The 20,836-nt window shown below is 43.4% G+C and overlaps 1 protein-coding gene across 9 annotated transcripts in view; it reads left to right on the top strand.

Moving 5' to 3' along the window:
• The window catches only part of DYSF (dysferlin), a 352,788-nt gene that overhangs the window by 62,741 nt on the left and 269,211 nt on the right, over window positions 1-20,836 (top strand). For all 9 annotated transcript variants that reach the window (XM_063457567.1, XM_063457574.1, XM_063457569.1 and 6 more), the window contains exons 2-3: window positions 8,497-8,552; window positions 10,958-11,049. In XM_063457567.1, coding sequence (XP_063313637.1) covers window positions 8,497-8,552; window positions 10,958-11,049 — 148 coding nt within the window. The remainder of the gene's footprint in view (window positions 1-8,496; window positions 8,553-10,957; window positions 11,050-20,836) is intronic.

The raw sequence follows: 20,836 nt of genomic DNA on the forward strand, positions 1-20,836 counted from the left end.
GCTGTGGAGTCCTGTTATACACTCAGACACATTACTGGGAGTATTATTGCTGGGGAACTCTGTTATACACTCAGACACATTACTGGGAGTATTATTGCTGGGGAACTCTGTTATACACTCAGACACATTACTGGAAGTATTATTGCTGTGGAGCTCTGTTATACACTCAGACACATTACTGGGAGTATTATTGCTGTGGGGCTCTGTTATACACCCAGACACATTACTGGGAGTATTATTGCTGTGGAGCTCTGTGATACACTCAGACACATTACTGGGAGTGTTATTGCTGTGGAGTCCTGTTATACACTCAGACACATTACTGGGAGTATTATTGCTGCGGAGCTCTGTTATACACTGACACATTACTGGGAGTATTATTGCTGTGGAGCTCTGTTATACACTCAGACACATTACTGGGAGTATTATTGCTGTGGAGCTCTGTTATACACTCAGACACATTACTGGGAGTATTATTGCTGTGGAGCTCTGTTATACACTCAGACACACCAACAATATGGAGCTCCTAGAAAAGAGGGACAGGGGGATTTGGGTCCAAAATAGGGACTGTTCCTCCTAAATAGGGACACTTAGGATTAACAGTTGTGCTCAAAAGTTTGCATACTCTTGGAGAATTGGTAATACATGGACCATTTTTAAAGAAAACATGAGTGAGCAGGTAAAAAACATATATTTTATTTCTGATGGGATATATATTCAACTGTAGGTTATATCAGAACGGCACAATCATAAAACAAAACATGTCAACAATGAAAAAAAAATTACTCCTGTACAAAAGCCTGCATACCCTTAGTTCTTAATACTGTGTATTGCTCCCTTTAGCATCAATGACAGTGTGCAGTCTTTTGTAATAATTGTCTATGAGGCCCTTAATTCTTCCAGGTGGTAAAATGCCTCCAGGTTATGCAAAGTCTTTGGTCATCTTGCATAAAACGCACATTTGAGATCTTCCAAGAGTGACTCGATGATATTAAGGTCAGGAGACTATGATGGCCACTCCAGAACCTTCACCTTTTTCTGCTGTAACCACTGGAGGGTCATCTAGGCCTTATGCTTAGGACCATTGTCATGCTGGAAAGTCCCATGCGCAGCCTTCGTGCAGAAGAATGCAAATTGTCTGCCAGTATTTTCTAATAACATGCTACATTCATCTTACCCTCAATTTTTACAATATTCCCAATTCCTTTAAAGATCACCCTCAAACCATCAGTAAGCCACCACAATGCTTCACAGTGGGGATGGTATTCTTTTCACTATAAGCCTTGTTGATCCCTCTCCAAACATAGTGCTAATGGTTGTGACCATAAAGCTCAATTTTGGTCTTGTCACTCCACATTACAGTGTGCCAGAAGCTGTGAGGCATGTCAAGGTGTTGTCGGGCATATTCTAACCGGGCTTGTTTGTGGCATTGATGCAGTAAAGGCTTCTTTCTGGCAACTCAACCATTCAGCTCATTTTTATTAAGTATCGTCATATTGTGCTCCTTGAAACAACCACACCGTCTTTATCCAGTGCAGCCTGTATTTCTTCTGAGGTTACCTGTGGGTTTTTCTTTGTATCCCAAACAATTCTTCTGGCATTTGTGGCTGAAATCTTTCTTGGTCTACCTGACCCTGGCTTAGTATCAAGAGATCCCCGAATTTTCCACTTCTTAATAAGTGATTGAATGGTACTGACTGGCATTTTAAGGCTTTGGATATGTTTTTATATCCTTTTCCATCTTTATAAAGTTCCATTACCTTGTTACGCAGGTCTTTTGACAGTTCTTTTAAGCTCTCCATGGCTCAGTATCTAGCCTGCTCAGTGCATCCACGCGAGAGCTAACAAACTCATTGACTATTTATACACAGACACTAATTGCAATTTCAAAAGCCACAGGTGTTGGAAATTAACCTTTAATTTCCATTTTAACATGTGTCTGTCACCTTGTGTGTCTGTAACAAGGCCACACATTCAAGGGTATGTAATGAGGGCCATTTGGGTGATTATTGTTATCTTTATGATTTAAAAAGGAGCCAAACTACTATGTGATAATAAATGGCTTCATATGATCACTATCCTTTAATAGGATACATTTGTTTGCATGATCAGTCATATTTTCTAAATCAATGCCAACATTTCCCAATTTCTGCCAGGGTATGAAAACTTCTGAGCACAGCTGTATGTGAGTGGAACTGCTGAAATAAGTCAATAATGGATATATTGTGACTCTTATCTACCTACTCACGTCTCCGTTTACAGTTTTGTTGTATCTAAGTGTTTTGTTTATTGGTTTATTTATTACAGTTTTGTTATTGGTTCAGTTATGACTGCCGCAGAGCAGCTGGGGATTGGGCTGTCTCACAGCATGAATAGAACATCAAATGCACTGAGGTTGTGTTGGTGGCTGGAGTGTGGCCGGAGTGTCCTCTCCTACATCATCCCCAAAGAGGGAATATGTCATGCACAAGGCATTATCTTCCTCTCTCTCCCACTTCGCTGGGTGTTTGTGCTCTGCCCAAATTATGCCAGTTTTACTCTATTGCTCGATTTGTGAATGAATGTTATTTGCAGGACGCGCTGGCGCCGTGTTTGAATAGCCTCCAATTCCCTGGCTTCCATTTTGACTCCTCCAATGCAGCAGTGTCTGTTGCTGCCTTAAAAGCCCATATATAGCGTTACTGCAATCCTCCCAGCTCGGTCCTGCAGTATAGTGTGAGAGGACTGACTGCTATTGTTGTAGCTATTATCAGTTTCCTTTTCCTCTTCCCTTCAGTGAGAGGTTGGCATCCAGGAAGTCTGTTCGGTGAGGGATTTGCTGCCTTAGAGCTTCCAGAATACACAGTAGCACCGGGAACGTGTCCAGTCTCCATCCTGTCCCAGAATAATCTAATGATTGGCCTGTAATGAGCTTGTCACATCTCTAGTCCTGAATACTAATTACACGCAACCCTGTGACTGCCGAATTATTGTTGATAAATCCTTTGATTTCAGATTGGATGTGTCTAAAAGCCATCAGCCATTGTTTCTGCTGGTAATCTGGCACCTTGGGTTACAGTATTTATTTACAATGTGAGGAAATTATATTCTTATATGTCATTTAAACACCGAGTTCACAGACATGTCATAAAAGGAAGATATTGTGTCGGGTAATTGTATCACTCTAGTGACACACCTCTTGCGCCAGACAGGGTCGCTGTTGGTGAATGCAGGCCTATGCTACTCGATTATGTAATAGTTTTGGCAGGCGGGCATTCCCTCTAATGGCCATTGGAGTAACTAAATAATCTCCATTTGTTTAAATATACATAGGGATTTAGGAGAGCGCAGGTAACTTTTTCTTTGGTTTTTACTGCATGTATTGGGGCTGATGTGTACTGTGGTCGTTGCTGCGCCCAGGAGTGATGGGAGTGAGCGCAGGACTTGTTTTTTTGGATATGTAATAGTTTAATTGGACTTTTTGCCCAAATGGTTTTGCATTGATCTGTCATTAAATTCAGCTTGAAAACCTCTGTTTTGTAAGATTGAGTAGGTTCCTGGTATAAAGGTGTTCGTTTTTTTTTTTTTTTTTACCTATTATTCATATAGAGAAATTTATATGATATGGCAGTTGTACAGGAGTTAAGTATACACTGTTTTCTTTTATGTACCAAGGTGTAATCCTTTCTAAATATGAGTAGGATTAGATAGGACTTGGCTCACATAAAATCAGTGGGTAAAGGGACAGAGCTATGATAGACCACGGTATGATCCAATGTCCAGTGCTGTGTGTCTTGTATAATTCCTGGTTTCACACAGGCTGGTTTGACTCTTGAGATGGGGAAAAAACATTAATTGGTGAAATTAAATACAAATAAATATGATGACATAGTATCCAATAAATACACCCACCATGTGCCACAAAATACAGTGTCACTGTGATTTAGCATAAAATACAAAATATTAAAAACACATAAAAATACATATTTCCCACATAGGAACCCCCACAGTCTATACATCCCCGGATAGCCTGGATCTGAGCGCGCAACATATCCGAAAAGCACTCAGATTCCACGAACACAGCTGAATCGCCACGGGGTAAAGTTCTGACCGGCCGCACACATGGTCCTATGCCCAACACAGTTCCATGAATTCAGGGGTCCGGTCCCGTTCGGGAATTCCATGCGACCAAAATACCGAACATAATCTATAAGTATAACGTGGAGCTTGTGCACTTCATTCAGATGAACGATTCCACTGAACAGCGCTCTTCCAGGATGTGAAGTACCGAACGCAGGCGGGAGGCAGTTCAGCGGTATGCGCAAGGTTGAGTGTCCGATTTCAGTTCCATGCACTCGACGACACAACACTGCTGCATGCGTTCGCGGGAACAAGATGGCTGCCACCACGTGTTCGGGCATACGAACGGCGGCCACCCAGATGAACACTTAGAACACTGCTGGCAGAATCATTACAAGGTGTCAATAATGTTTAACAAGCTCCAAGGTGGTCTTTAGTTCGTGGATCTGTTCGGTTCCCGAACCAATAGGAAAATCCCACGAACCAAGTCTTTCCACGTGGGTTTTACAGCGCCCACAGTCTTTAGGGAGGAGGCTGGCAAGCAGGCTCCTCCAGGAGCCTGTGACGAGGTTATGTTCGCCACACTGGGTATAACTAACTCTAGATCCTAGTTACTCTACCCTAACCCTAAACCACAACCACTTCACCAAAAGTATTGTCTCTTAACCCTTTCATGGCAGGGTTTGGGCAACATCCCTATACAAGTCCTGACAGCTATATGAAATAGTCACTGTCATACAATCCTAGCATTATATTATTATTATTACTGCAGGCCCTATTTATCAGCAACATTAAGAACATCCCAATTAAAGTTAATTTTAAAATGCATGCGCGGTTGTTTTAGCTGGTGTGATAGCCTGCTTGTTAGTGCTACAGTGGCGGTACTTCCAGTACATGTTTTAATGCTATTCCTGGCCTTGGGTAATTTCAGAGACATTAAAATGGAATGCCGTTAAGCTGGGTAATATCTAAACCACAGCGTGTATTTGAAAACCTGTTAAAGGCTAAGTGTACCCGTCTGTCAGTTTTACTATTGTACTCAGAGCAACAGAGTGTTTTAAACAACTGATGTGACTTCCCACAAGGCTGGAACCAAAATAGTAAAATAGGATTCTTTTCCCATCATGCAATCTGGTGCTGTCAATCTCTCTCATTTTGCTGCATGGTCCTCCTCGGAGTGAGCCTTTAGTTAATAAGCCCCCAGGCCGTGCTATAAATCTCCTTCTCCCCTAGCTGTCTAAATTCCGCACATAGCTGGACATGGTCACAGTTTACAGACTGCTTCACAAACTGCATGTCCTGTGTGCACCAAACTCCCCCAGAGTGAGTGAGCTAAGGGCTGCAGGAGAAAGGAGTAGCACCATGTGTAGCACGTATTGCAATTACCATGTGAGAGAAATGTTACCCTTTATATAACAGCGATATATCCCACATAGTTTAATGATTTCACAATGGGAACATATAACAGTTAATAAATGGCAAATACAGTTATGTGAGTGGAAACGAGAGGTGAATAGTCAGCAAAACTTTATTAACATTAATCACCATTAATCATTATTATAATATATATCACCGACATTCTAAAGGGCCCAACGCTACGACGTTACATTTGCAACATTTCCATATACTGTTATCAAAGAAGCAGACTAAGTGAGCTTAAAAAGTGAGACCAAAATAGTGGATTTGAAAGAAATCTCCCAGCTAGCTCTGTTTTTAGCTTGGCTATTTAATCCTGTAATTTAAAACTGACTTACATCCCTGGCAATCCACCCTTTACTGAATAAACCAGTAAGGTTTGGCTGCTAAATACAGTATAAATATAGAAATCATTCTTATCAAAGATTGAACACAGATCTCCTGTTATCCTCAGGATACGGCTGAATAGCCTAGTAGTACTCACAGCAAGGCCAAGGTCACACAAACACTGGCAGCAGACAGACACATCATATAGTGTGTTTGTAATTGTACGTCATGGCACTTTGTGTTAATGAGTGTCTGTGTGTGATTTTGTTTCTTTTGGATAAAAGCTATTTTCATGTCACGGATTGTGTCCATCTATGTGCAATTGTGTTTCTCTCTATTTAATGCTACCTGTATGTCACTGATAGTCTTAGTGTGTGTGTGATTGTGTGTCTCTCTTACATGCCACCTGTATGTCACTGATAGTCTTAGTGTGTGTGATTGTGTTTCTCTATCTTACATGCCACCTGTATGTCACTGATAGTCTTAGTGTGTGTGTGTGATTGTGTTTCTCTATCTTACATGCCACCTGGATGTCACTGGTAGTCTTAGTGTGTGTGTGATTGTGTGTCTCTCTCTTGCATGCCACCTGTATGCCACTGGTAGTCTTAGTGTGTGTGTGTGATTGTGTGTCTCTCTCTTGCATGCCACCTGGATGTCACTGGTAGTCTTAGTGTGTGTGTGATTGTGTGTCTATCTCTTGCATGCCACCTGTATGTCACTGATAGTCTTAGTGTGTGTGTGATTGCGTTTCTCTCTCTTACATGCCACCTGGATGTCACTGATAGTCTTAGTGTGTGTGTGATTGTGTTTCTCTATCTTACATGCCACCTGGATGTCACTGGTAGTCTTAGTGTGTGTGTGATTGTGTTTCTCTATCTTACATGCCACCTGTATGTCACTGGTAGTCTTAGTGTGTGTGTGATTGTGTGTCTCTCTCTTGCATGCCACCTGTATGTCACTGATAGTCTTAGTGTGTGTGTGATTGCGTTTCTCTCTCTTACATGCCACCTGGATGTCACTGATAGTCTTAGTGTGTGTGTGATTGTGTTTCTCTATCTTACATGCCACCTGGATGCCACTGGTAGTCTTAGTGTGTGTGTGATTGTGTGTCTCTCTCTTGCATGCCACCTGTATGTCACTGGTAGTCTTAGTGTGTGTGTGATTGTGTGTCTATCTCTTACATGCCACCTGGATGTCACTGATAGTCTTAGTGTGTGTGTGATTGTGTGTCTCTCTCTTGCATGCCACCTGTATGTCACTGATAGTCTTAGTGTGTGTGTGTGATTGTGTTTCTCTATCTTACATGCCACCTGGATGTCACTGGTAGTCTTAGTGTGTGTGTGATTGTGTGTCTCTCTTACATGCCACCTGTATGTCACTGATAGTCTTAGTGTGTGTGTGATTGTGTGTCTATCTCTTGCATGCCACCTGTATGTCACTGGTAGTCTTAGTGTGTGTGTGATTGTGTGTCTCTCTCTTACATGCCACCTGTATGTCACTGATAGTCTTAGTGTGTGTGTAATTGTAATTGTGTTTCTTTATCATAACTTATCTGTGTGTAGGTTATTGTGTCAGTCTGTGTCTGATTGTGATTCTCTCTATTAAATGCTACCAGTGTGTCACGGCTTGTGTCTATCTGTTTGTGATTGTTTCTCTTTGTGACACTCAATCTGTGTATCACTGTGTCAGTGTGTGTGAGAGAGTGCATGTTTGTTTATCATAACCAGGTATCAGCAACGCTTGGCCTTGTTTTCATACTCCTAATTTGCAAGGATTATTAATAATGTGGTTAACCTGTTAGAACAAGCTGTGCGACAATTCTTTTTAGACCGTGTACAGAGAAAGCATTTTAACACAATGAATATTTCTTACTTTATCTAGATATCGCCATTATAAACCAGCAAAACAAAACTCTCTCTAACTGGTCTAATAACATCGTATCCCTATTATAATGCTTTATATCTTCTGTCTGGACTCATAATAACATTGTATCCCTATTATAATGCTTTATATCTTCTGTATGTACTTATAATAACATTGTATTCCGATTATAATGCTTACAGCAACTGTGTATACTGTATTATATCTACTGTATTGTAATAACATTGTATCCCTATTACAATTGCTGTATATTTCTGTATGGACTGTATAGCTACTGTATCATAATAACATTATACTCCTATTATAATGTTTATAGCTACTGTATATTCAGTCTTATACTTACTGCATCATAATAACATTGTATACATATTATAATGCTGTATAGCTACTTTATGGACCGTATAGTCACATAGTTACAGTATATGATCATATGTTACATAAACCTCCCATAATGCCAATGCACCCCTATTTTGAGCAAGCCCTATTCCGACTACCTAAAGCCTGCTCATACTTGGGAAATTCTCCCCCTGGCCTCTCTGCAGGGCAAGGTTAAAGAGGGCCCTGGAATGAGGCACCTGTGACAGGGAGGCGTGCAAATCCTTCCTTTCTTATGTATCAATACTATGTACAATTTTGGGAGAAAGTTCTAAAATTGGAGCAATCAGCACAAACATTCCATGGGGTTGCTATGGAAACAGAGCCACTTTTAGACGTTTGCCACAGAATTGCCCCATATAAATACCTAATATGTATTTTCCTGTATAGAATAGCGGTACGTATTGCGTGTGATAACACTATACATTTCTTTCCTAGGAGTTAAGAAGAGAACAAAAGTGGTGAAGAATAACATTAATCCCATTTGGAACGAGGTAGGCTGCTCAGTTCTGACGGATAATACAGTGTTACTATTTTAAGGCCAGCGTAGCTCCCCCACCCCCTGTCTGTCTGCTTTCCATGCAGTTTGTATTTAGTGGCTTTATGTTAGCCTTCCTTAGATATGCTGCCTGGAAGTGAATGCAGTCTGCGAGGAGGCCGACTGGCCCGCGCCATGAGTGTTGGTGCATATAAGGAATGGAGCTCTGCGTGTATAAACATTGCTCATTCTTGCCCGGGATGTTTTCCCTGTTCACGCATTCCTGCGAAGGATGTAAAATCCTTAAGTGGTAGTGTAAATTCTCATACTCCCATTGTTCTCAGGCAGCCTGTGACAGAATATTGAAAGTAGATTTAATTCAGATAAGGAATGAGTTGGACATTCTAGGCGAATTGTATGCACAGCAGCCCGAGTGGCGGACGCAATCTTGTTGTAAACATTTCTCATGGCGTCATGGCTTGGCTGAGGATGGACTCGCTATATTGGCAGCAGCTTGATGACCCAGTTCGTACATTCCTAAAAACTCAAGTTAGAAGACTGGGTCTATCCAGATCGTATTCAGAATACAGAACTGTAAATGGCTGTGCTTGATAAGATATTAGAGACTGGATTCTATCACAAGAGATATAGATATTAAAGGAACACTATAGGGTCAGGAACACAAACATGTATTCCTGACCCTTTAGTGCAAATCAATGAATCTTTATGAGGAATCAATGCATCTGAATCAATGCATCTCTATGAGGAAAATTCAGCATCCCCATGCAGAGCGCGGAGACGCTGAACGGCACAGCTGCTTACTGTGCAGCACTGCCCCAGGAAGCACCTCCAGTGACCATCTGAGGAGTGGCCACTTGGAGGTGTCCCTAGGGGGCAATGTAAACACTTTTTCATGCAGTGTTTGCATGAAAATGCCTGCATTTAATGATTATACATTATGCTGTAGTTGTTCTGGTGACTATAGTGTCCCTTTAATTAGGGTTTTGTTTATTATAATTTAGTGCTGTAGGAGTTTTATATAAGGATATTCTGAATGTGGAGCAATGTTGGTTGCCACGATAATAGCTCCACTTTTAGACATTGACCAAGAATTTCCTTTTATACTCAGCTCCTCTAAGACTAAATTCCACATTCCGATCGTGCAGATAGCGTTGCAACAACGGGTGGGGGGGGGGGGGGGGGGGCTCATTATAAGAGATGAGCAGATATCTGACAGCTGAAATTGAATGCATTTGTCCTCATAGATGTAAATGTGAGAACAGCTATTCAGGTTTAAACCTTATTGTAGAGTCCAGCACTTGGTTGGTTTAGGACAAGGGTAGTCAACCTTCAGCACCCGAGATGTTGTGGATTACATCTCCCATGCTGCTTTGACAGCATAACTGCTTTAGAGCATTATGGGAGATGTAGTCCACAGCATCTGGAGTGCCAAAGGTTGCCTACGCTTGGTATAGGAGTTGGTAAGAAGATCCTCATGATGTACAGAGCCATAGACTGCTTCCCTCCTTCCAGTCATACTGTAATAATGTATCTTTAATTATTTAAATCCATTATCTGTTATTGTATGTGCAGTGGATTTATCGGAATGCATTTTATCCTTCTAAACGTTATATGGCCTCCAGCTACGGGAGACACTGCCAACTCCCTACTTTATTATGTTCTGAAGAAGAACTGTGAATAATTACGACTTGTCCCAGCAGTTTGCTGAAACGAACATGAGATTTCTGATTGAACTCGTTGGCGTTTATCTATGATATTCATTTGTTGATGGGGCACGTTTCCCTTAAAGCTTCCTGGTCCTAGTCATTTCTTCTAAGATAAAATCCCAGGAAGCTGAGGTTTATTAACTAAAGTGTGAGTTGTAGAGAACTGAAAATGTTTAGACCATTCTCCAGGTTCCAGGCTCCAGGTTCCCGAGCCTCATTGAAATATTTTGCTGCATTTGTGGCTACCATCTCTGCTGGAATGCTGTTTACTGCATCTACAAACAATCTCTATATATTTATATACACACATTTACCATACAATTCTCAGCCTCCATATTCATGTTGTGTCTTTTTGTTTTAAAGTGATAGTACAGTCCCCAAAACAACTTTTGGCTTAATGAAGCAGTTTTGGTGTATAGACCATGCCCCTGCAGTCTCAATGCTCAATTATCTGCCATTTAGGCGTTAAACCACCGTTGTTTCTGGTTTGTTTGTTTTTGCAGCCCTAGCCACACCTCCCCTGGCAGCCTGCATGAAAAAAAGGTTTCATTTTCAATCAGAGGTTAAATAATAATTGTGTATAAATGTATAGAGTAGTGTATTCTGGGATCATTGCTACTTGTACAGCTTTATACAGCTGATTGATATCAGAGGTGATTATTCCATTCTTGATCTATTTTCTGTCTCCTTGCAGGGTTTTGAATGGGATCTAAAAGGCATTCCTTTGGATAGTACTTCTGAGCTCACTGCCGTTGTGAAAGACCATGAAACGATGGGAAGAAATAGGTAAAGTTAATGCATAATTGTAATGTGACACCTTAATAATATAAAATAAGGGGGACTCTGGGCTAATTTGCAGATTGATGTGGTTTTGGTTTTTAGACGTCTAAACAGTATTTAGCTATTTTTGACACTTTTTTGGTTTTCAATAGTTCATAGAAGCTTAGGAATGTATTTACTAAACAGTGGATTGTGGAAAACTTTCATGATTAAGGCAAAAATATCTCAGTTTAAAAATTCCAAACTGCTGAGATATTGTGGCAAACATGCCTATGCCACGAGCTCTTGGAGGAGCCTGCTAGCCTCCTGCCCAATGCCTATGGGCCGTATTCATAGTTCCCATTCAGGAGTTAATCTGCCCGGCCTCCCCAAGCAGGTTTCCCTAGGTGCCCCTGGTTCGACGGCAAGTTCCCATCTTTGGAACTGTAACGAACGCTAGCTCCCTGTCGGACGTTCGCATGAACCAAAGCCACGAATGGTCCTCCGCGATACTTAGCCATGACAGATATCGAACTTACTTTGGCACAAGGACTTTGTGGGTCCTCAGTCACTTCAGTGGTACTTAGCCGAGAATGTTATGGAACTGTTTTCGGCATGAGGTGACCGTGCGGTTCCTGGACAATTGTTCCAGGTTTTGACCAGCCAGGAGGGTGCTTTTTGGAGGGAAGGTGTCTGAGACAAAGGGGAGCAAACGCTACCTGAGAGCCAAGCGGAGCACACCGTATTTCGGACACAGGAGCTCCCGAAAGTTGACCGTCAAAAGCACCAAACGCTCTGGAACTATTTTGGGCATAGGACCACGTGTGGCGTTACCCCTACACTGCATGGATCTGAGCGCTATTTGGAGAACTTGGGCGCTCAGATCAGGGCTATTTGTGTATGTATTGAATGGAGACCCCATGCTGGGGGCTGTGTATAAAAGCAGGCGACTTGGCCATAATAAACCAGTTCCTTTTCACCCTTCACTCAGTCTCGACTAGTGTTTAGGTGGACCACCTATACAGCTATACGTTCTGCAGGAGAGTTTTAATCACTTGAACCTGGATCCAGGACCCTGTTTCAGATTGGGAAGCGATGGCGAGACACCGACCAAGTTGCGGTGGCTAGGGGCTGGAGCGCTGCTGGTGTCAGGGTAGCAGGTGATAGTTTGCAAGCGGGCTTGGTGTCAGGGTAGCAGGTGGTTCGTGACAGATCCTGTAGATTCCATCTTAAAAACATAGCCCGCATCCTCCCCTTTCTTGCACCAGATACTACCAAGGAGCTTGTCCATGCTCTAGTAATTTCCCGCATGGATTATTGTAACCCTCTCCTGATTGGTCTTCCCAATAGCCGTACTGCACCCTTACAGTCCGTAATGAATGCTGCTGCTAGATTGATTTTCCTCTCTAGTCGTTTCTCTCACACCTCACCCCTCTGCCAGTCCTTACATTGGCTTCCTGTATGCTATAGGAGTCAATTCAAGGTACTAACTCACACCTATAAAGCACTGAACAACTCTAGCCCCTCTTATATCTCCTCACAGATCCATAGGTATGTCCCTTCTCGGTCTCTCCGTTCTGCCCGTGACCACCTCCTGTCCGTTGTCCGCACTCGTACGGCCAACTCGCGCTTGCAGGACTTCTCACGGGCGGCTCCCTTCCTATGGAATAGCCTGCCTACCGCCATCAGACTCTCCCCTAGTCTTGCATCTTTTAAGAAGTGCCTTAAAACCCATCTCTTTAGGAAAGCTTATGGCCTCCAAGACTAACCCTTACCTCACATACCTGTCTCTTGCCCTCTCCTAAAGGGCAGCCCACCTTATTTGATTGTAAATTCCTGTCCTAATGTGTTTTACACCCCACCTCCTATAGAATGTAAGCTCGTTTGAGCAGGGTCCTCTTCAACCTATTGTTCCTGTAAGTTTATTTGTAATTGTCCTATTTATAGTTAAATCCCCCCTCTCATAATATTGTAAAGCGCTACGGAATCTGTTGGCGCTATATAAATGGCAATAATAAATAAATAAATAAATATATTTCATATAATGTTATAGGTCTGGTAAGCAATAGGAGATAGTAAATAAACAGACCAGACCACACAGAAAATACAAGATATTTATATAACTTTTAATAGACTAGTCCATGGTTTATTTAAGAGCAAGGAGCATAGCAACCATACCATTATCAATAACTAATTATCCAAATAACACCCCCTAAAGGAACACTATTGCGTTAGGAATACAAACCTGTATGATTGCACCTGTCCCTAGTTCTTAACAGGTCCCCCCAATTTTCAGTTTTGGCGCTGCTCACCTTCATGACTCCAGTGATGTCATTGAGTAGGCATGGTCTCCTCCACCATTGTCCAATCCAATGTTCCCAAAAGAACATTGGGGACCTGATGTGCAAGTGCAGTGACGGCTGCGCATATCCAAAGCTTCTCATAGGAAAGCTATGAGCTTCCGTATCCTGTGACTGAGTTTTGGGCACTTTCTGTCATACATGGTGGGACTGCACATGTATTATATTCTTATGTATAATCAGAACATTCATGTGAAAACAATAAATTTACACCTTGAAAAATCCACCACTGTAATGGTGGAGATAAACTGTTATTAATTAGTGCATACCTCCCAACATACAGGCCTGCAGTATCTTGATGTGGTGAGCGGGCCCGCAGGGGACATTGCCAGGGACATCAACCACATCACTAACAACAACCATAATGGTTCCTGCCTGGTGCTCCCTGAATAGTCCTAGTGTCCACTGCACAACGCAAGCACATATAATGATGCACTTGCACTGTGCTCCCCAGACAGTTCCCTGGTGTCGCCAGATGTTGGACACCAGGGAACTAAAGTGGGATGACAGGACAGGACCCCAAAATCAGAAATACTGGAATGCCTGTTAGTGTCTCAGTTATGTACTCTTTTTACATTGTGATAGAGCCAAAATTCTACACCCAAAGTGATGCTAAAAATAGCACAACAAAAAACAAATTCATTATTTGTAGAAGGGAAACATATTTGATATTGGTTTATTAGAAAAGATTTATCCACTTTTTTACACAACCCAACCCAAGAGTGCCACTATTACACCACTCTATTCATAGTTTTTGTACTTAACCATCAATGATTCCATGACAATGTGCATCTTTGTGTGGCAATAATGAATCACCTTCAGCTGACTTCAAGTGAAGAGATACGTTTGGATTGTGCCACCTACTGGCATCATGAACTTCTTAATCATTCCTCGACTCCTACATCCATGCCTTGTGACTTCTGACTGCCATTGTCTCAGTCATTTGATATCCCTCAATGAATCCTTCAGGACAGGATTGATATTTGCGACATTTTCAGAATATGTCTTCACATTAATATTTCTGAAGACCATACCTACACTCGATAGTCACGGGTACACTCTACCTAGTCACAGAAAAGGATAATGTTTTCCATTTAATATTTCATCATAATGAAAATCACTGAAAGATGAAATCTCACTGCTAGGACATGCCATGTGTCCCCCACATTACTGATGGCTCTAAATTTAGTTGCCAGCATTGCATGGGTAAGGTCTGCTGCTAAATTTGCGTATTGTAGGATCAAGGTGCCGAGTGCTTCCTGTCCTGCAAACAATGGTTCTGGCTGTCAATGGCTTTTCTTTAAAACACATCTGTGCAGGATATAAACAGGACACTGCGCTTTCTAAATTCAGAATTCAGAATCAGAATCCTGTTATACTTACACACAAGATCTTTTTCAAAGAACGTTACATTCCAAAAGACACCTCTAAACCAATAATAGCTGTCCGAAGGTCATGAGACCCACAGCTAGAATTCAAAAAGTTTCTAACATATATGGGCATCCTCTGTCATGCCAGTTACTCTGGAAATAACTCCCACCATGCACAGACACGGCATTATGATAGATCACTATTTTGGACTGGCTGCCCATTTCAGACTGTGCCCTCCTCATAATGTTACTGTGTTTGTTTAGGAGGAGTGCCAGTAATATGTATGGCTGTGTGCCCATCTGGCAGTAATAGAAGCACAGGATTCCTATCTCTAGTTATGTGTCTGCAATCTCTTATTTGCTGTCATATTATTGTTAGCTTAGCATAAATTATGTCTTGTACATTTCTAGAGAGTGTTGATTATGACTGTATCCTTTCTTGTCTTGAATAGAATAGCAGGCAGTGCAGAATGAGCCTCAAATGCATTATGGCACACAGAATGGTGCTCAACATGGGGTTTAGGGTGCTGTTCAGGATGTCATGTAGACAGGGCCGGATTAAGAGCACACTGGGCCTGGTGCTGACAATTATGATGGGCCTCATTACGGAATCTTATCGACCAAAAACACTAAAACAGTCATAGCGTCATGTATCTGATGGAGATGGTGCTGGAGGGAAACTCATAGGATGCAGCTATAAGAAAACACATACTCTATGCTAATCTCTCTCTAATTTATGCTTTTATCTTTCAAGTAAATCCATAACCCCTAACAGCAGTGTCCAGTGAAGCAGGAAGTCAATGGGCGGGGTAAAAGGTTGGCCATTGGTGCGAATCACGTGACCTGCCAAAAGGGGAAAACATGCCCAAAAAGGGGGCATGTCTGTCCAAAGAATTTGAAGGGCAGCCTGGCATGAATGCATGTCAGGCTGCCTGCCAATCCTGCCAATCCTGCAGGCTGTCCAACTAAGCACCCTGAGCTTGACATAAATGCGTCTAATGATGCGCTCACTCCATGCTTTCTAAGGACTGTCCACTAGCACTCGCTGGTCCACTAGTCTCCTTACCTTCTTACTAGCAGGCAGAAGTTCATTTTGCAGTAAACACTGTCTTTTCAGAGAAAATAAATCCACTGGCCACTCCTTAGATGGCTGCTAGAGGTGCTTCCTGGGGCAGTACTGCCTATTGTGCAGCACTGCCATTCAGTGTCTCCACCCTCTGCATGCAGACACTGAACTTTCCTCATAGAGATGCATTGATTCAATTTATCTTTATGAGGAGATGCTGATTGGCCAGGGCTATGTTGGGCTTGTGCTGGCTCTGCCCCTGATATGCCTAGTTGACAGTCTCAGCCAATCCTGTGGGCAAGTATTTGTAATTTGCTCAGACAACCACTTCTGATGATGTCAGCAGAAAGTCAGTTCAGAGACAGAGCCAGCAGCTGCAGACTTGAATACAAGTTATATTTTAAGTAGGCAAGAAGGGGCCAGGGTGGTGGTTTTAACCCAATAGGGTCAGAAATACATGATTGTGTTCCTGACCCTATAGTGCTCCTTTAAGCAAGAGTATGTGAAGAGTAGTTAGGGTTGCCACCTTTCTTGGGAAAAAATACCAGCCTTAATCATTTGTATAATCACAAGGAGTGACATCAGAGAAGATTCTGTAAAATCACCAGTGTCTCAGTCTCGCAAGTCACCCAGTGTCTCAGTGTCCCTATGTATCATAGTGTCAGTGTCTCCATGTCGCCCAGTACCCTAGTCTCCCAGTGTCTCAGTGTCCCCATTTCTCCCAGTGTCACAATGTCTCAGTGTGTCCCTATGTCACTAGGATACTGGGGACACAGTGAGACATGGGGACACTGAGAGACCCGTGGGCACTGAGAGACCCGGGGACACACAGACATGGGGACACTGAGAGACAAGGGGACACTGAGACATTTAGGGTAACTGGGAGAAATGGGGACATTGAGACACTAGGGACACAGACACTGGGAGACATGGGGACACTGAAACATTTGGGGACACTAAGACACTAGGGACACAGAAACATGGGTACACAGACACTGGGAGACTAGGGGACACTGGGAGACTAGGGGACAGACACTTGGGGACACTGGGAGACATGGGGACAGTTGTGGACATAGACATGGGGACACTGGGACATATAGGGACACTGGGAGACATGGGGACACTAGGCACACTGAGACACTAGGAACACAGACACTGGGAGACATGGGGATACTGAAACATTTGGGGACACTAAGACACTAGGGACACAGAGACATGGGAACACAGACACTGGGAGACTAGGGGACACTGGGAGACAGACACTTGGAGACATGTGGACAGTTGTGGACATAGACATGGGGACACTGGGACATATAGGGACACTGGGACAAATGGGGACACTAGGCACACTGAGAGACATAGGACACAGACACTGGGAGACTCGGGGACACTGAGACACTAGGGACACTGGCTGGGGGACATGGGGACACTGGGAGAAATGTGGACATAGTGTCTCCGTGTCCCAATTTCTCAGTGTCTCCCAATGTCCCTATGTCTCACAGCGTCCCCATGTGTCTCAGCATCCCCATGTGTCCCAGTGTCCCCTAGTGTCTCAGTGTCCCCATGTTTTCCAGTGTCCCCAAGTGTCTCAGTTTTCCCAGGTCTCCCAGTGTCTGTGTTCCCATGTGTCCTAGTGTCTCAGTGTCCCCATGTGTCCCTGCTGCCTTTCCCCCCATTCCTCACTTACCTGAGCTGTAGAGCTGCTGTCTGGACTCTGTGATGTGTTGCTGTTTCCCATGGATCAGTGAGTAGTAGAGAGAGGCAGGGATATGCTGTAACTTCCTATCCCTGCCTCTCTCCACACATAGTGACCCCTACTGGCCGGTGCTGGTATTGCAGAGTAATCTCCATTTATTCTGAGAAAAATACCTGCAATACCAGCAAGACCAGACAGCCTCAAATACCGTCTGTGCCAGTAAAATATCAGTCAGGTGGCAAACCTAAGAGTAGTGTGTAAAAAAAAAAAAAAAACTTTTTTTTTTTTTTTTTTTTTTAAATGGGCCTATTCCATGGGCCTGGGCCTGGAGCTGCAGCTCCATCAGCCCCTATGTTAATCCGGCCTTGCATGTAGACAATGCACAGTGCAGACCACAGCAATCCATTGTAACGTAGCATGGGGCAAAAGTGTACCAGAGGTCCTATACTTGCTCTTATTTCAGTATCTGGTCCTGCCAGCTGTTTGTATTATCCTGGGACTTCCATTTACAACCATAGCAGGTGTCTGTGGCATGCCCAGCTGGAGCCCTTCTACAAGATTTTAGTGCAATTACAGCCTTGTCTAGTTTAATTAATATTTCTAAAGTTGAGGTTGCAATGTCGCAGTGGGCATACCTAGCAGTAAATTACTGAAGGAGGAAATTAAACTGACGGCCACTAGAGACAAAAAGGAACCTGTTCAAAAGAGCTCAAATAGCACATAAATTCAATATCAGCCATGTTACCAGCTGTTTCTAGATTCCTGTCAGGGATCTTACCTGGAGTGGGAGTCCGGCAGGCAGAGTTAAGGCACCCTTTGCAATTCGGCACAGACCGAGGGGACTCAGGACAGAAATCCCCAAGGGTGTGACACAGTGCACTGGGGCTGAAATAACCAGTGCTTCCTGGAACGCAGTACAGACAAGGGAAATCCAGAAGAATAGTCGGTAACAGAATCAGAAGTCAGGACGGGCAGCAATCAGGCGAAAACAGTAGACGAGCAGGAGATCAAAACCAGGAGTCAGATAAACAGCAGTGAAACCAAGCGGAACAGGAAACACGATCTGACAACGAGGACCAGACTTGCGGGGTTTAAATAGGAAGACAGCCAATAATCATGGAACCAGGAACAGGTGTGCAAATCCCAGGCAAACAGGCTCAGACTACAGGATATCACGAACATGTAGAAACAGTCCAAGATGCGTGGAGCCCAATGTAAGGATCCTGACTGGGATGCAGGCAACTCAGGTTCGATCCCAGCCAGACCCAAATACACAATATTGTGTAAAACCAAATGATGATCCTGACAATTCCTAAGTTCCCAAGTTCCAGAACTGAGATCAGCCATGCTCGTGGCCCCACTAGTGGCATGCTGTGATTGGGATATGTGGCTGTTTTGCTAAATGGTGGTCAGGAGCAGACTCTGCATGGTCTGGTGGCCAGGTGTCTCCCCACTTTCCTCGCCTGCCGTTTCATTATTGCTAACATTTGTGTCTGTTTAGCTTTGTAACTCCAGATCTTGAAGCTATTGTTTAATAGTGTTTTATTTATGGAAAGACTGAGATGGTATCTACAGGATTTCTATCCTGCTTTGGGTCTCATTTCTCTGTTTCCTGGTAGGATGGTCTGTTAATATAAAGCAGTATCTGGCTTTAAAGACAAAGAACCCAGAGGTAGCCTCCTTCATGGGTAACCATTTCATGCCAGCCTTCCTAGGGAAATATCTGAGATCAAGCAATCACTCATGGAGAATATTTAGTGTTTGGTCATTGCAGCTTGGAAAGTAATTATTTTGGACTTGAGTATCACACAAATATAACATAAAGTCACAGTAACGTAAAATTTTGTGTAAGATGGCTCTTCCAGCATTTTTTTTGTTAGCTATCTAGCTGTTTATTTCTGTATAGAGATGTCGCGAACATAACATTTTCCGTTCGCGAATGGCGAACGCGAATTTCCGCAAATGTTCGCGAACGGGCGAACCGGGCGAACCGCCGTAGACTTCAATAGGCAGGCGAATTTTAAAACCCACAGGGACTCTTTCTGGCCACAATAGTGATGGAAAAGTTGTTTCAAGGGGACTAACACCTGGACTTTGGCATGCCGGAGGGGGATCCATGGCAAAACTCCCATGGAAAATTACATAGTTGATGCAGAGTCTGGTTTTAATCCATAAAGGGCATAAATCACCTAACATTCCTAAATTGTTTGGAATAACGTGCTTTAAAACATCAGGTATGATGTTGTATCGATCAGGTAGTGTAAGGGTTACGCCCGCTTCACAGTGACAGACCAAACTCCCCGTTTAACGCACCACAAACACCGCAAACTGTTGTCAGAGGCAGACACACCAAAAAACTTCAAACTACTGAGCTCTGCAATGACGGCATTCTGGTGGTGGACACAGCATGCGTTGATTGGCGTGCTGTCGGGCTGACCCCGGGTGCCGATGCATGCTGTCTGACTGTGCCACTAGCTCCTTGCGACGACCTCCCCCTGCTTCCAACTCGTCTCCTCCTCCTCTCTGTCTCCCTATCTGAACTTTCCCCCTGTTCTTCTTCTCTTCTAGCGGGCACCCACGTGACATCCACGGATGCATCGTCATCATCAACCGCTTCACTTGTATCTGACAACTCAGCAAAGGAAGCAGCAGCGGGTACAACATCATCATCATCACACCGTACGTCCATGTGTGTAATGCTGCCTGACTGAGACATATCCCTGTTATCTACATCCTCTGGCAATAATGGTTGCGCATCACTCATTTCTTCCAACTGATGTGTAAATAACTCCTCTGACAGATCAAGTGAAGCGGTTGTGGTGCTAGTGTTGGTGGTGGCGGCAGGCGGGCGAGTGGTAACTTGAGAGGTGCCGAAGCTAAGCTGGAGGAGGATGGTGCATCAAGGTTCCGAGCGGAAGCTGTGGAAGATTGGGTGTCCTGTGTTAGCCAGTCAACTATGTCCTCAGAACTTTTCGAGTTCAGGGTACGTGGCCTCTGAACACTGGGCATTATTCTAGGGCCAAAGGGAATCACAGCACCACGACCACGATGGCCCCTGCAGGGTGGCCTGCCTCTGCCTGTCATTTTTTTTCTGATTAGTGGTACTATGCGTGCAAGCTACTGTGACAATAGATATGAGTGGCACTGTGCACTGGCAGAAGTTGGCAGAGTAGACGCTGTAGGCCTGACACACATGCTTACAGTCAACTAACTGCTATTCAATCTATTACAGTCAAAATTGTATTTTTTTTTAAATGTACACTACTGTTACACCAGATATGAGTTGCACTGGTGTGACACTGTGCCCTGGCGGGCCCTGAAA

The sequence above is a fragment of the Pelobates fuscus genome, chromosome 6 (genome assembly GCF_036172605.1).
Source record: "Pelobates fuscus isolate aPelFus1 chromosome 6, aPelFus1.pri, whole genome shotgun sequence".
Lineage (NCBI taxonomy): Eukaryota > Metazoa > Chordata > Amphibia > Anura > Pelobatidae > Pelobates > Pelobates fuscus.